At 37.0% G+C, this 17,513-nt stretch overlaps 2 protein-coding genes and 1 long non-coding RNA gene across 6 annotated transcripts in view; all 3 read left to right on the forward strand.

The window, feature by feature from the left end:
• The window catches only part of PURA (purine rich element binding protein A), a 20,926-nt gene extending 6,140 nt beyond the window's left edge, over window positions 1-14,786 (forward strand). For both annotated transcript variants that reach the window (XM_035292183.3, XM_035292184.3), the window contains exon 2: window positions 1-14,786. In XM_035292183.3, coding sequence (XP_035148074.1) covers window positions 145-1,113 — 969 coding nt within the window. In that variant the 5' untranslated portion in view covers window positions 1-144 and the 3' untranslated portion in view covers window positions 1,114-14,786.
• IGIP (IgA inducing protein) lies at window positions 8,193-14,786 on the forward strand. Its single transcript, XM_078360885.1, has one exon. It carries the CDS (start codon window positions 14,454-14,456, stop codon window positions 14,613-14,615), a length of 162 nt encoding a protein of 53 aa, XP_078217011.1. The 5' UTR covers window positions 8,193-14,453; the 3' UTR covers window positions 14,616-14,786.
• LOC108589703 (uncharacterized) overlaps window positions 8,193-17,513 on the forward strand; it is a 47,346-nt gene continuing 38,025 nt past the window's right edge. For all 3 annotated transcript variants that reach the window (XR_004738242.3, XR_013531127.1, XR_013531137.1), the window contains exon 1: window positions 8,193-17,513. This exon is cut by the window's right edge and continues 24,532 nt beyond it. This is a non-coding gene — a long non-coding RNA (uncharacterized LOC108589703).

Consider the following 17,513-nt stretch of genomic DNA (forward strand, 5'->3'; position numbering starts at 1 on the left):
ATCTCGCGAGAGTGGCTGACTGGCTGTGGGGGTTGCGGCGGCAGCAGGCGGAGCCGGGGAGGGAAAGCAGCGGCGGCTGAGGCGACTGAGGCGGCGGGCGGAGCGGCAGGCGGCGGCGGCGGCACGGCAGCGGAGCGCAGCATCATGGCGGACCGAGACAGCGGCAGCGAGCAGGGTGGTGCGGCTCTGGGCTCGGGCGGCTCCCTGGGGCACCCCGGCTCGGGCTCAGGCTCCGGCGGGGGCGGTGGTGGCGGCGGGGGCGGCGGCGGCAGTGGCGGCGGCGGCGGCGGGGCCCCAGGGGGGCTGCAGCACGAGACGCAGGAGCTGGCCTCCAAGCGGGTGGACATCCAGAACAAGCGCTTCTACCTGGACGTGAAGCAGAACGCCAAGGGCCGCTTCCTGAAGATCGCCGAGGTGGGCGCGGGCGGTAACAAGAGCCGCCTTACTCTCTCCATGTCAGTGGCCGTGGAGTTCCGCGACTACCTGGGCGACTTCATCGAGCACTACGCGCAGCTGGGCCCCAGCCAGCCGCCGGACCTGGCCCAGGCGCAGGACGAGCCGCGCCGGGCGCTCAAGAGTGAGTTCCTGGTGCGCGAGAACCGCAAGTACTACATGGATCTTAAGGAGAACCAGCGCGGCCGCTTCCTGCGCATCCGCCAGACGGTCAACCGGGGGCCTGGCCTGGGCTCCACGCAGGGCCAGACCATTGCGCTGCCCGCGCAGGGGCTCATCGAGTTCCGTGACGCTCTGGCCAAGCTCATCGACGACTACGGAGTGGAGGAGGAGCCGGCTGAGCTGCCCGAGGGCACCTCCTTGACTGTGGACAACAAGCGCTTCTTCTTCGATGTGGGCTCCAACAAGTACGGCGTGTTTATGCGAGTGAGCGAGGTGAAGCCCACCTACCGCAACTCCATCACCGTGCCCTACAAGGTGTGGGCCAAGTTCGGACACACCTTCTGCAAGTACTCGGAGGAAATGAAGAAGATTCAAGAGAAGCAGAGGGAGAAGCGGGCTGCCTGTGAGCAGCTCCACCAACAGCAACAGCAGCAGCAGGAGGAGACCGCCGCTGCCACCCTGTTACTGCAGGGTGAGGAAGAAGGGGAAGAAGATTGATCAAACTGAATGAAAACCCCCACACACACATGCATACACACACACACACATACAGCCACACACAGAGAAAATATACTGTAAAGAAAGAGAGAAAATAAAAAGTTTAAAAGTAAAAAAAAAAAAAAGAAAAAAAAAAACCTGTTAACTCCAAGGGAGCACCACCCACAGAACCTCCACCAACTGACAGTTTCTCTTCTTGACTTGCCACTCATCGCTGGATGTTGTCCACTTTATCCACCATATAAAACAGTAAGCAGCTGCTAAAAACAAAAAAATACAAAAAGTAATAACATTATATGAACTGTGTTTCCTACTTGATTAAAAAATATAAAGAACTGAGTGTTTATTTCCCTAATTAACCAAGAACTTTTGTACACGTTTAAGCTATTATTATTAAAAAGTGTTTGCAAAATGGTCAAGATTATAATATTGCTGAATTATATAAAAGTCCTTTTCATGTTGAGCTAACATTTGACTTTAGCACAAAAAAAGAGATATTTTAGAACACGTAAAATAATATTTTTAGTTTTTCTCATTTTGTTACCAAATTTCAAACCTTACATGGAGGTTATTATAGTATATTTGACACCCTATATACCTGTGATTAGAGATGTGTATATATATGAGGGCTAGGCATGCTGTGTGTCTGAGCTTTGTCTAAATGTTATGCAGAAGTTTGTAGAGTTAAAGGTACGTAGGTTTAATTCATGCAAGGTAAACAATAAGTGCTCTCTTTTATACAATATGCATTGCATCTGGACCTTAAACATATAAAAATGGTCAGTGAAACTTCTGTGAACATGAAGAAATTATTAAAAAAGGCATTTAAATGAAATTTGCTAAGTTGTGATTTTTATGGTTGGAACCAAAGTTGTTCAAATAGTAAAAGGAAAAAGAAAGAAAAAGGAAATCTCCCATAATATTTTTCTGCATCTGTTTGCTTTGACTGAGTAGGCGTTTTGTCATTATTGTGTATATGAGATGTACTTGTATCGTTCATAATATATTTTTTTTATTATGTGTAGAAAGATTTTAAAAACTTAACTAACGTGCAGCAATTTCCAGTGAACCTGTACTTGGACATCAGGTAGTGAGTCTATTTGTGGTCACTAGCACTGTCTCCTAAACTTGTAAGAGGTCTGAAGCTATCCTTTGATTTTTGCTAGTGCTATTAACTTATGTAGACCTGTTAAAAAGCAGAGCAACACAATTATAGTTATCCTACTGAGCCATGGATTCTGAGTTTTGTTTTAAAGTGAAAGCCAAGTTGGTGTATGTAAAGGATTTCCATGTAGCTGTGGTGCTAGTTATTACTGGCTACATTATATGCTAAGTGTATTTGTGTTCCCCAGGTGTACAAGCCTTCTATCAAAAGTATGTTCTATAACTCATATATTCAAGGTGTAGGGTATAAAAATGCAAAGTTTAGGAGAGCACTTTACCAAGCTGGTGTCCTCCAAACTGAAATTGTTTGTAACGATAGTCTTTTACAGGTTTTCATTTAAAGATGTTTGTGTGCTTTTAATTGATGACTAACTTCTTGCTGCTGTATAGTAAAATATTAATATATTTTTATCATTAAACTGCTGCATGACTATCATCTTTGAGTGAAGAGAAAATGTTATAAAAAAAGATGCCTTAAACAGTACATTTTGGTTTGGAATTCTGTAGAAAGTATTTTGGTATATAAAAAAAGGGTCTTGTCTGACAGAGAGAGTTCTGGGGATGGAATTGTTTCTTGGCAAATCCAGCCATATAGATCTAACTGCTGTATGTATAAGACACCACCTGTAGGAGCGGGAAGGTATCAGTGCTTCTCATATTGTAAAGCATTGGCCTAGGAAGGCAAACAGTTGTCTTTTTGAAGGATTTTTTTTTCTGCTGGTTCTTTGGGTTTTGATTTGATATTTTTATGCTCCCTGGTTTAGTGTGTCGTCTTCGTTTTTGAGATCTACTGTATATGTTGAATAACAAGCTATTTTCATTGTACTGTGCATTTTCCCATTAAATTGTTTGCTTTTAATATTCATAAAATGTTAAATATGAGGTGACCGTACAGTAGTTAGGAGTTTCTTTACTTACAAAATCACTGGAAATGATTAAATTGCTTTTCCCCCTCCCCAGAGGTGCATTTTTCTTATTTCCATATAGTAAAGTTGAGCTTTTACAGTGCATAATGTGACATTTGGAATGCTTACCAACTGCATGTAAACATTAATAACCTGCACTTTTTTGTCTTAAGGTTTGTTGAGCTGTTTTGTTCACTGTACTTTAACTGTGATATGGAAAAGACTGCATTCTCTGTGCTGTTACTAATTAGGAAAGAGAATTGCTTTGATTTTGTCTCTTGTTTACTATAGCTTCTTAAAGTTAAGCCTTGTACTACAGGTTGTTGGAGTACTCCTAGATTACTGTTTCATAGTAGCCAGCAATAAGTAGTGCAAGTCAACAAAAATACAGCAAACTTAGGCAAAGTGTCCTTTCTTTGAGATGCGAGTTCTTTCATGAGGTTATCTTTAGGGCCAGAGTTACCTAAAGTGAAGCCTTTCTTACCTATAGACTACAGATTCTGCTTGGAATCCCACCGGCTCAAGAAGCACATGTATTGTGCAGTTGTCTTTACACTAAAACAGTTGAAAACAATCTTACTAAGATTTTGAAACCAGTGTCTGATTTATGGTCAGTGGGTTTAAAAAGAAATCCACATGCAGATCTTTTAAGACTTAAAAAGTGATCGTAGAAAAGACTAAGTGACTGTAAAGATGCTCTTTTTTTAAGCATCTCACTTTACCTCCCCAAGCACCCTCCCAAACCTTGTCTTCCCTCTCCTGTTTCATTCTTTCCCTACCCTTCCCTCCCAGGTGCTCGGTACTTTACCAAGGTTCTATATCTCAGTGTTTTATGTTGGAGTTTTTCCTTGTTTTTATTTTACTAGTTGGCAAACCCTGTTTGTGCTGACACAAATAAGGAAATGGTATATTTGACCATATGTGTTATTCATAGAAGACAGTATGATCAAATGTGCCAAAAACAAGTAAACAAAACTTAATTCCTGAGAAGTATGCCTTATTTTTATTGATCTGCTTTGTCTTACAATTAAGGTCCAAGAGCTTGGTTAAACTGTATTATTTGCCTAAGTATAAAAGAAAACTTGAACTGCATTGCAATATTGACGTTCTTTAAAATGAGAGACACTGTCAAGTAATTTAATCCAGAGATCAGCCACCAGATTTGAAATGCTCATGTATGTGTGTGTGTTTGGAGTTGTTTGTTTTTTTCTTTTAAATCACCAAATTTTTTTTAAGCTACTTTTTATTTGTGCCTCCTATTTATCATGCTGGTGTTAGAAGCAACAGTCATCCAACCACAGAGGGAGCTAAAGTTAACTAACCAGAACTGTAGAAATCATCGTACATGCCTTTGACAACAAAGAAAGTTCATAAGAAAAGCCATGTTGGCTTTTCCTCTACTAGATACAGATTGGAGGTAGATGAATAATTGCCAAATGGAAAAAAAGACAATGCTAGTCAGGAAAGACAAACTGTTTTCCAGCTTCTCAAAAAGCCATGGAGAGTAGAAACCAAAACCAACAGGGAAATAAAAAACCTTGAAAGTCCCACTTTCTAGTTGTCCCATGCAGGGGTTGAAATTTGACTCAAAGCGGAAAGTATGTTTTTTTAGGCCTTCACATCTAGAGATGGTTAACTTCCAATTTGATTTTTCAGGTAATAGAGAAAGCTGCTAGTAATTTTAACCCCTGCCTAAAGAAGACAGATAATTTCATTTGGGAGCAAATGCTTATTGCCTTGAAAAGTAGCACTGTAATAACCTATGACAATTAGTTGTAGAATAACCTTTATCCCTTTCAAACTATGCAAATTATTAAATAAGTGTAAATTAGGATTCAGTTAAAGATAGTTGATTATATTGCAATCAGATGGCATTCACAAACTTAACTGGAGCATATACAAATAAAATCTATTAGTCTAAGTTTTGTATGCTAACAGAAAGATATAATTTAGCTACCTATTCTAAAAATGGTGAATATTATTAATATTGTATAATAGGACTGGGAAGACTGCCTCCTTTTTTGAAGAGAGAGATTAAGGATTTTTATAATTGTTTTTCATCAAATTTTAATATTTTTGTCAAATTTTTAGGTATTTAATTTGTAAAACAGTTTGCTTTGTACTGGCATACAGAAAATAGGGTATTGATTTTAAACTTTTTGAAGCCAAGTGATCAAGTACATTTGTAATAAAAGTCAATGGATCTATATCAGTTGTACTCACTGTTTTCATTTCTTATTCTTATTAATATAGGGATGCTGTACTTTTTCTTCAGGAAAACTGAATTAAATTTGGGTGGAAGGGAGGGGAAAAGATAAATCCTTTGATAATGAGAGTCTGGGTGGGTATCATGGCCCAAGCACTTTATATCATTTTTTAAGTCAGTTAAGATTTGATATATTCAAAAAGATACTATGTCAACTTTTTTCTTCCTATTTTCTTATTTAACTTGATGTTTGGGGGGAATTATCTCATTCATTTTTGTTTGTGTGCTTTTAACACTTTGTGTTTTGGCCCTGTTGAAATGTTCTAAACACATTTTTCTTTTATGACATTTTGGGCTATCTGCTAGCCCTGGTGACCCCATTGTATGAGCATGATTATTTTTATCTTCCACACATTGTATACCTTCTCATCTACAACATTACCACTCATTTTTTTCAGGTGATATACACACACAGATTTCCAGATGATTTTAGAATGGGGCTTTCTGAAACCGATGCTCGAGTAGCTTTCATAGGTCCACAATTCAGTTTATTTTACATGTAAACATAAGATTTTCTTCACCATAAAAAGTGAGATACCAAGTCTGACTTTTTTCCCTTTTTAAAATCTTTTGAGCATCAGAATGAGATCTTGCGGTCTGCATAAAAGTATGCTAAAACAAGGGCATCTATAGCAACTTAGGTTTGGAATAGTTGGTGATGACGCTAACACAAAGTTTATTATCTCTGAATTTGAATATCTTCATAATTGGGAGATATATACACACATACACATATAAACACGTATATATGTATATATACGTATATACATATACAGATACATATATATGTATAGACACACACACACCCCTCCATGAGAGTGGAATAAGTAGGAGAGAGAATTTATTGGAATTGCTTACATAAATTCACCAAAGTTATTTGTGCAGATTTGTTTGTTAATGTATCAATTTTTAAATCATAATTCTGTTTATTTCATTGCATGTTAACCAAATTTTGGCCATTCATAAGTACACTATAAAACTAAAGTGATCACTGCTATTCATGAATTAATTATTGTAGAGTTTTCTTTGCAGAATTTGTGATTTTTTTTAAGAAAAGCTGATTTTAGTATTAATATTTAAGAAGTTATTTGATCCTAAAACAAAACCTAAATTTAAGGCATAGGCCATTTGACAGGTTCTTTTTGAACAGAAATTTCATTATTATAGGCTAAGTGAAAATAAGCCAGAATTAGCATAAGTCAGGTAGAATTTCATGATACAAGAACAACCAGATGAAAAATGAAATAATGATTGGTTCCAAGCCAATGAGTCTGCTAAACTACCTACCAAGTTTTGATGTTGAATGGTCCGGGCAATTTATGTCTTTAGGAAAGCTGAGTGTGGCAGAGGTCACTTGTTAACATTTTTAACAAGAATGGCATAACTACTCATTCATTTTTATTTTGTCCTCATGTTTGGTATTTGTTTTGGTTTGTGTTTTTCCTTCCTGATGTCCTTTGCTTTTGTGGAAAATTGTCCTGTTGATAGGCAGAAACATGGTGGTGATCCTCTATGTAAAATAAAGTTGCTTCTTAAACATCAGAAATATTTCACTCATTTTGGAATCACAAGATTGCCGTGTTTTCTTAAATACACACATTGTTTTGATTATTTTTAGCAGTTAGCTTATTTTGTAGCATTTCATAGAAAAAAATTTAAGCTAAAGAGTTTAATTTTCTTGATTTCAGTTCTACTTTAATAATTCAAGAGGCCTCCAAGTTCAAGGACCAAGTCCTTATATTCTAGAGTTGTGAAAAACATGGAAATACTCTTGTTAGTGTGTTTTTTGGTCTAAGGTAGATTAACACAGAAGGATCCTAGGAGGATTTAAGAAAATATGTCCTTATTGTGAAGTGGCAGTTAAAGTTATAGGACAGGTGACTTACCTCTTCATCTTGACTAGCTCAATGATGGCCATCAGCTAATGACTTACCAGACACATGTTGAGTTTGAGTCAAACTTGCATTTAGCTGGAGTGGATTGGCAATTTTCAATGCAGGTAGTTGTTGGTGGCACTTGACCTACCTCCTTACCATGTAGATCTGGCATCTCCTATCCTTTTTGTTTCTCTCTCCTTTTTTATTCTTGTTGTAGGCCTAACAGTGGCACTCAAGCTTACTTCTTCAGAGAGAAGTAAATAAATTTCTGACTCCTGCCTTAGAACATAGCTAACTGATGATCCAGAACGATTTCAGTATTATGAGGTAACCGGGCAGTTTTTTTTTTCCAATTGCTATTTTCCCCATAGTCTTAAGCTGGCAGTATGAAGGGTATCTAAATTAATGTTTGTTAAGAAACTTGTGAACTGAAGACAGTAAGAGGTATGTGTATTTTAGGTAAGTTACTGGGATCTGAGACTTACTGATTTGGAAATTTGAGAGTAGGATGAGGAGAGCTGTTTAATGTGTTTGTGGATGAGCGTTTGAGAGGTATATAGGAAATGGTTTGGAAGTAAAATGGGAGGAATTTTTACTAGAAGTAGGAAAAGGTGCTATGGTGGAGTCTGAATGAGAGTTATTTACTAAGGAAATGAAGTTGACCTTCACTAAAGAAGTTTCAATAAAGCTGGAGAAAATGGGTCCCTCACTGATTATGAGAAAACTGTTACTACAGCTAGAGTTATGATGGTGATGAAGCATTATACAAGTCTGTTTTCATGTATAGGATGTTTGCTTTTCTGGGACAAATTAAGTAGCACAATTGTAGAATGACAGCTTTTCTGGTCAAGGCAAGTGGGTGCTGGGGAGTTATTATTTTGAGGAAAAGAAAAGAAAATTTTAAGCTTTTCACAGTTATTATTTTTAAACTATCGGAAGTATTTATCACACATACTATCTATTTTCCTGGGCTCTTGTTACAATGTAGTTTACTTTTCAAAATGGTCCTTAGATCAAATTATTTGATTTTGCAGTTCACAAAGACACTTATTATTCCTTGCTTTTATAGAACTTTGAGACTTTGGCCCACACAGATTTCTTAGAAGAAGGACAATAAACCAGATAAAAACACTAACTTGCAATTTTAGGTGTCTTTTTTATTTCTTTTACATTTGCAACCATAGCAGTCATTTAACCTTGTGGACTTTATGAGGCCCTGAATAATACTATATTTCTAAAATTAGACAACATACCCCCCAAACTCATGTTCCTGTTTCCCCACCTTGTCTCTTTAAAATTGTAGTATTCCCAAGAGTTCAGTGGTGGCAAATATTAATTAAATAAGCTATTAGTAGTACATCTTGGAGGTTCATATGTCCTTTGTAGGGTGAGCTGATAGTGTTTAGATTTCTGTTCCCATTATTCCATTAGTGTTTTAAATTATTTAAGATAAAGAATTACTATAATCTTTGTTTTTAAAGTGACTGTGTCACTTTAAATTATATTCAAGTATGTTTGGATTAACTCTTTGTTGTCAAATTTAGTATGGATTTATTCCCAGTGTTTTTGAGAGATTACTTTCAAGTTTCATTTTACTCACATCTCTATATGTTAGTGATAAAAATCTCTTTTAAAAATAGCAAAAAAGAGGTTCTGATTTTGTACTTTGAAGGTAATTTTTCTTTTTTACGAATGTCAAGTTCATTAACTATAGCAGGATTATTTTTACTATAGCTTGTTTTGTAGAGTTGGCACTTTAATATAATTTTCACATTTTGTGTCAGATTTTAAATTGTAATAGTTACATACTATAACTCATTTAAGTCAATGCAGAGCCTTCTTAAATAGCCCCTCCCTTAGAAATTTGTTTAAAAAGAAGTGAATTCCCAAACCTGTGTCAAGAACTAGTGATTTAAATAACTGTGAGACAAGTCTTTGAAAGGCTTCTTTAAGTCTAGTCAGTGGAGATAAATGATAGCCCATGTCCATGCTGCATATAGTTGTTAGGGTTTATAAAGTTTTCAATGTGTAAAAGTGCAAAAGCAGGAAAGACTATGTAAAGTTGCCTGTAAAATTTCTAGTTTTCATTATTTGCACTATTTATCTTTGCACTTGATTTTTTAAAAGTTAAGACTAGTCACTTTCACTTTTGTTTCTAGTCTTTTCTAATTTCTTGCAGAATTATGTTTTCAGTATCCCACCCAAAGCAAAACTTATATGCAATTACATATACTTTATAAGGCCAAGAAAATATTTCTTAGTGTTAGCTGTGTAAAACAAAAATTTGTTTTGATAAAATTTTTAATATGGACCTTTATTTGCCGATAAAATCCTTTGTAAATGTGAGCTTTATTAAACTGTTTAAATAGACAAAGTTAAAGCTTAGGATAGGAAATATATATGTGTGTGTATATGAAATGATGTCTTTGAGTTTCAACTTCCAGCCTGAGATGGCCTGGTTTTGGTGTGTTGGTTTGTTTCACTAAAGTTAGTGAGATATGAGTCTAGCTGGGTACATGCTTACAAAGTTGGAAGTGAGGTGGGTGGCAAGTGGCAGCTCCCCCTTTTGTGTAGTTTTCCATAGTGTTCATATAGTTTCCTCATGGTCTAAGTGATATAACTGGTTTTAAAGTAATTATATTGAATATTCCTTTTTGGAATTCAGGGTTGAATTACTTTTTTAGGGGGAAGGGAAGCATGGGTAAGAGACTTTATTTTAACCAGATGCGGTCTTACGACCTCAAAGATGTGCTCCAGAAAGAAAATAACAAAAAGTATACCTGTGAACATATTTTTTTGTCTTGGTGATATTATGCAACACAGAATTGCAAAAAAAAAATTTTTTAATTGATAGTTTTATCAATGGAACAGAGATGGGTTTTTGACTAAAATGATTTTTTTAAGTTATTTGGTTATTTCATTTCATATTCCCTTTCTCATAGCTTTGTACACATCTCATATTTAAAACCAAGCGATAGGCCTCTTTTCAGATTTGGTTTAATTTTGGAATGTCTGACTGTGTTTCCGGATTGGGGAGGGGGGTGTTTTACTTCTTGACATGCTCTTAGCATGTTTTGCTAGTCATTCTGGATCTTATGTTTGCAAATTCTGTTGAAAATTCAGTGATGTATTTGAAATGAAAAAATCCTCTATAACATAGTCTGAATGTGGCCAATTCACTTGGCTTTGTTTTTTGCTTTGAATAGAAGTTTAACTTCCATTGTTCAGATTTTAGGTTTATCTAGTGAAATTGTGCCAGGTAATTGTCTAAATATGGACCAGTTTTGGGAAATGAAGGTTAATAAGTGAATATTTGATTCTAGATAATCCTTTACTCAAAATCGTAAGTCAAAGATTCACATCAAGAGTTATCTAACTTTTATGTTGTCAAATCTTTAAATGTGGATGATATTCAGCATTATAGCTATGAATTTCCTTTAGGAAAAGAGAAAAAATCAGTCTTGGAACCTTTTCTTGGAGACTAAATTTACCACATATCGAAGATGAAAAAATTTTAGAAAGTAGATTTGATTATTTTTTAATGGAGTTTAACTAGCTTAATTAATGATTTTTCCTAGTTTGAAGTACTTATTTTCCCAATGTGAATAAAGGGAAAGGATCAGCAATTTGTCTCTGGCCTTTTTCGAGGCCATTTTCAGTTTTCTGCCCCCATTTCCCAGTCCTGGTATAAAATGAATTACGGGTATCCCTCTAAGTCCCTATAACCCTTTTTGGGGGTCACAGGTACCTTTGATAATCTGAGGAAAGTGTGATGGACCCTCTCCCCAGGGGAAAAAAATGCACATAACCTGGGTAATTTTGCATACAACCTCAGGGGCATCACATTATCTTCTGAAACCCAAGTTAAGGATCTCTGCTCTAAGTAAATTGTAGAGAATTTTAACGCAAATCACTGATAAAAATTAGGAACCAACTATTGGCTTAAAACCTTTCAGATTGGAATTATTGTTAGATGGTGGCCCCTACTAGCAAAATGTGACATTGCAACCAGCTTTGTTAGACATTATAACATCCAGAGAGAAGGGAAATAGAAGCAAAGTTCTGAAAGCTATTTATTAGGAGTCAGGACATCTCTAGACATGGGAGCCATTCCTGGTTCAAGGCAGGGGTCAGGGTGCCTGACAATTTCTAGCAGGGTAGAGTCTGATAAACCACAATGCTCAGGATGCCAAGGGGTTAGCCATTATCTTAACCCCTTCCTCACCAAAAGATTTTAGTTTTTGTCTGTTGGGAAACAAGATGTCACTAGGGAAAAAAAGATTTGCCTTACAACTTTGCTGGAACACATCAGTTTGGTGACGTTGGGACACTAGTGTTATTTTTGAGAAAGTGCATAAAACCAAAGTAAATTATTCTCTATGTAGAACATTTATTTACTAGTAACATTTGTTTGGGTGTATTCGCTTTGACAATTTTTACCAGTAAATATTGGTTTTATTTAAAACTGGGAATCCAGTTTATATATAGGATAGTTGATATATCTGTTCTTCCCCCCATGTAAAGAATAGTTAAAAATTTATGCATACTTTTTACTTTTCTCTCTTAATGCCATGGGATGGGGTGGGTGGGTGGGGGAAAGATCTTTGAGTCTACAACTGACAAAATGTCTTCTTCAAATTAAAAAAATTGAGAAGCAGCACTTTAAGTCTAACTCTACACCATTTTATTGCATGTATTAGTTTTAATAATGATTTTTGGTGCATGCCTTTGGGCTTATTCAAAAGTGTACAATAGGAAAGTATATTTCCTTTCTTAGAAAGGAGATGTTTTCTACTTTGCAACATGTGATTACAAAAATCTTCCTCTGTGGGAAGATTAACCATGTATTGAACTACTGAAAAGTATATATTTTTAGATATACAGAAGGAATCTACATGGAGCAGCATTCAGACCTATATAGAAGTCATAGCATTCTGTATAGGACCAAAAAGGAAATAACATTAAACACTTAAACAGACTTTGTTGGGTAGAAATACCTTTAGATCTTGTATTGACTTCCAAAAAGAAAAAATGCCACAGAAGTTTGCTGAAAACTTTTGTCGTTTGAATTTTCTCTGTCAGTGTATTTAGCCCAAATACAACAGCTTTGGGTTAGCATACATATAAGAATCAAGAAAACAAAGCTCACTAAATAAATCAGTCTGATTTGCCAATCCAGCTTGACTGAAATAAGTAAACTAATCACTTGCAACATGAAAAACTGTCCAACTCCTCTAAGGATTTGACAAAATAACTTTGGCTGATGTGGGAAGACTCCCACTTTGATTTCTGACCTGACAGCGAAGATTCATGCTTGACATGATTTCAAACTTGACAGTGTCTGTTTAAGGAGCTATGGTACAGTTTGCTAATTCAATCCCAGATACCTGTTGATTACCTGTGAGATCTAGAGTCCAAAGTAGCCAGCAGCCATATCCCTGAGTGCTCTGTGCCCAGCAGATATCTTAAAGTAAGCAGAGTTGGGACAGGTCACAGCTTGGATGATTGACCTCAGGTGCCATAGACAGCCCCAGATTCAAGAATTGTATCTGCTTTCTTGGGAGTCGTCACTGAACTAATGTCCCATACTGTGTTACTTACTGTAGATGCTCTCTTTTAGAGGAGGCCCAGAGCACACATCCTAATTGCTAGTGGTACTCAGAGAGGGGGTGCTAACTCTGATGCCCTGACCAAATTCCAGTTTAGGGATGTGGGTCTTCTTCTTGTCATTCTAATTGGAAATGTGCATCACTTCCCATTTTTCCTATTGATCTCAGTGCAAACTACACTGGTCTGTTTCTTTGCCCTGGTCCCAAGTCTCTAAGATGATGGTGTGTATTATATGGGCTAAGTTAATGCGTTATCCTAAGGCACAAGAGTTGAGAAATGGGTGAGCTTGGTGTCAGAGTGCTGTGTGGTAAGAGAATGGACTCTTGTGATGCTGTAGGGATGAAATTGGCCCTCTTTTAGCATAAGTTGGGGAGTGTGCACTGGCTGGAGGCTTCCAGCCATGAGGTGTGAGCTGAAACCAATTTTTCCTCTTTTCTTATAGCATGTGGAGAAAATCTGTTGGGTTTTCAGCAGTCAGGGAAGGCCGGAGTTCTGCTTTAATCTGGGTAACTGAGGCTAATGTGAGCAAGACTTTGGTTAATTAACTGGGTTCTCAGATGCCACAGACTCCGTGAGAAGTCACCATTATTTTCAATGGTTGTGATAGAATTTCCCCCTAGTAGCCATTATTTTAAGATTATATTGCAGAGTTGCTTTATTTTGAGCTTTTCGTGTATACACAATCCCAAACTGGAAGAAATTTAAAAAAAAAAAGGAATCCTGCTGTGAAAGGTATATATTACTCTAGATTTTTCTTACTGTAAATATTGTAAGATTGTAATACTGTCAATATTTTATTAACCAACAAATGTTAATCTATGTGAATTCAGACTTATTTTAAATGTGCTTCTTATTTACTGTGTGTGGTCCCTGTTGCTGACAGTATTAAGTTATATTCTGATGTAAGATTAACTTTATTAAAGAATGTAAACATTAATGTTTCCTTATGGGAAAACAAATAAAGTATAAAGAAGACAATTCTTTTCATTGAAATATACTGTGTATTTACACTTGCTAGACCCAGCACCACTTATAAATTTAGTACACTGTTCAGAATTTTAGTTAACACAGCTGACATGGTTGTGCTCTGTTTGAAAGTCTAAGAATAGGTATTGTTGGAATATACAGTTTGTATTTGTCTGCTGTGAATCATAATCTTGAAATTTCTAATCAAGTTTGTAAAATTTTTATAGTGAAACATTTTAATGACAATTTAAAAATTTATCTTCTCTAAAGAATGGTCAAAACAATATCCTTTCGGAAATAGAAATGTTCTTTAATATCTTTCCAAAATGACTTTGGTTAAATGGACCAGATGTATATTAGTTAAAATTTAGGACTAAGTTGTTGATATTCTTTGAGTTTACAAGTTAATCCTTATTGGAGATGTGCCAATATACAGTTAGAATATCATTAATTTGCACTGTTTGGGGACCCCATTTAAGAATGCTGAATTTTGCCAACTAAGAAGTAAGCAAATACAATTTAAAAAGTAAATTTGAGCATTCTGTATTAAATATGTGCAGTTACTATCACATGAAGAAACGCAGTGTGTCGGGCTGTAATATTACCATATTTGCTGTCATGTTCTCCCATCTCAGTGCTGGGAACTCACCATGTGGAAACCAAGCAAACGTGTTGTGCATCAGCCGGCTTGAGTTTGTTCAATATCAAAGCTGAAAACTAGCGAGGTCTGCTGTACTGCTTATTGAAGTATTGTGATTCTTTTAGGCATTGATTCTTACAAAATATATACTGTAACAGTATACTTTGTACAGATTTAAATTTTATTTGAAAAAATGAAATAAAGTAGGCAAAAAAATAAAGATGTTTATTTTTCATGTGACTGTATATACAGATCAGTCTTTTGTTTCAGTGCTTTTTGGGGAAAGGGGTCTGGTTACTCTTGGATTTTTGTTGTTGTTGTTGTTTTGGATAGATGGAAACTGTTTTTAGGACTCAGTAGCAGGTGTACTTGCCTGTTACTTATGATCATTTATTGGCTGCAGGCATTAAGTGTGCTCTCTCATACTAGAGAACTCTATCTTCTGTTTTATTTTAAAATAGGCTTGTTTGTTTTTTAAAATTTTATGTGAATGGCCTCCCTATCCTGGCATATTGGGTTATTTAAAAAATTCTCTGGTGGTATGACAGTTAACCTAGCTATCATATTGAAGAGAAGGAAAAACTTTTCCCATATATCATGCTCCATTCTCATGGGAGGTTTTTTGTTTTCTGTCAGTTGCAGTTAAAAATTAATTACGGATACATACTAGTTATACTTATGGGGTACACATAACATTTTGAAACAAGCATACAATGTAATGATTAAATCAGGATGTTTGGAGTATCCATCACCTGAAGCATGTATCATTTCTTTGTGTTAGGAACATTCCAATTCCACTATAGTTATTTGAAATATATAATAAATTATTTTTAACTATAGTTGCCCTATTGTGCTGTTGAACACTTAGAAAAGAGAGGATGCGGTTTAAAATAAAATCTCTTTCAAAACTGTTTTTCTAGTGAGTGGAATGGCAGATGATGAATGAAACTACCAATAAAAACAAGACACAGGAGCCATCCCTCAGGATAGTTTCAATGGGGCCTTCTAGAAGAGTAGATTGACCAACAAGAACCACTCATTTTGACCTCTAACTTAAAAACCAACCAAGGCCTCAAAAGCCTCAGCTATATATTTTTCTCAACCTTTTTAGGTGGAGTTTGAAGTTTTATTTGTAGCTTTCTCCTTTTATTTTATCTTTTTTTATGTTTTCACTTACCTTCAAGCTGTATATGATGAATGCTTGGAGCAAGTAGTTCTCCAAGATACCTGGAAAATATTACACTGAAAAATCTCTCAATGTTACTTAAGTATATACAACAGCAGTTATATTCTAAAACTTGATGCATGTCCATAGGCTAGCTCAAGTTCATTTTATTACAGATCCAGGCTTCCCTGGGGGAATCCCAAGAGCGTTAATTATGAGTATTGTTTTGTTGTTTTCTTGCTAAAAAGGCCCTCCTTTGGCAGGGCGTGGTGGCTCACACCTGTAATACCAGCACTTTGGGAGACCTAGATGGGCAGATCACTGGAGGTCAGGAGTTCAAGACCAGCTTGGCCAACGTGGTGAAACCCCATCTGTACTAACAAACACAAAAATTAGCCAGACAGGTGGTACACACCTGTAGTCCCAGCTACTTGGGAGGCTGAGGCATGAGAATTGCTTGAACCTGGGAGGTAGATGTTGCAGTGAGCTGAGATTGCACCATTGCACTTCCAGCCTAGGTGACAGAGTGAGACTCCGTCTCAAAAAAGAAAATATAAGTAAGTAAATATAAAGGCCCTTCTTTGTAGTGGACAGAAGGATGGACTAGCTTCCACATCTGACAACCACCAACTTCAATAAAAATAATGGAGAAACTTTGCTTTAAGAAAACTGAAAGCTGAGGATGCCAGGGTGCCACTGTTTCAGTGAGGTAGGTGGGATGCCTAAGAAAGTTCAGTTTCCCTAAGTTCTACGGTGCTGCTGATTTGGGGGGTGCACACAGAAGACAGGTGGCTACTTCCTGAAGAAGAAACCAGATTCTGCTGTCTCCTCTGCAGAGATCAGATCAATCCTTGGGTCCCTGTGGGTCTCTGTCCAAGAGGAGGACTCAAGCACAGGAGGTTGTGGTGGAAGTTCCAGCCATGATTTACTCCCAGTAAGTATGGGAGTGAGAAGACAGGAGTCATCTTTGAAAGACTCCAAATAGTCACTCCTGTAATCCCAGCACTTCGGGAGGCTGAGACAGGCACCAGATCAGGAGATTGAGACCATCCTGGCTAACACTGAAACTGCATCTCTACTAAAAATACAAAAAATTAGCCAGGCATGGTGGCAAGCAACTGTAGTCCAGCTACTCAGGAGGCTGAGGCAGGAGAATCACTGAACTTGGGAGGTGGAGGTTGCAGTGAGCAGAGATCACGCCACTGCACTCCAGCCTGGGCGACAGAGTGAGGCTCCGCCTCAAAAAAAAAAAAAAAAAAAAAAAAGACTCCAAATAGGACTGTGATTAAATGTCCACAAGAAAAGAACCCAACATGCTCAAACATAACTATTTATCATTTTTCTTCAGTCTTTCTTTTCTAAGATTTAATTGGCTGTCTCTTCCTACCTCCAGCTCCAATGGATGTAAACTTAAATTTAACCATGTGCTATATCATTTATTTTGGCTATTTTGCATGGCTTTTAGAACTCTCTTTTTTCTTGTCTCAGTAACAATTTATTTCTAAGCAGTCAGGACTGTTTTGTCTTGGGTACTGAGCTTTGAAAGAGGTCCTGATCTTTCAGGACCAGAGGAAAGAGAGTTCTCGTTTTCAGTGTTTGCTTGCTAGGTCACCTCAGGGCCAGCACTCACCTCCACTGTTCTTATTTCAGCAACCCCACCCCACCTTCTAGAACTTCAGGAGGAGGAGCCACAGTTTTTCTCCTGAAAATGGGGATTCTACCTAAATACTGCAAACCTTCAGAGTGTTTCCAATGACATCAATACAATTTTCCTACCAATATTGATTTTCATTCACTTTGATTTCCT

This window comes from Callithrix jacchus, chromosome 2 (genome assembly GCF_049354715.1).
Source record: "Callithrix jacchus isolate 240 chromosome 2, calJac240_pri, whole genome shotgun sequence".
NCBI lineage: Eukaryota > Metazoa > Chordata > Mammalia > Primates > Cebidae > Callithrix > Callithrix jacchus.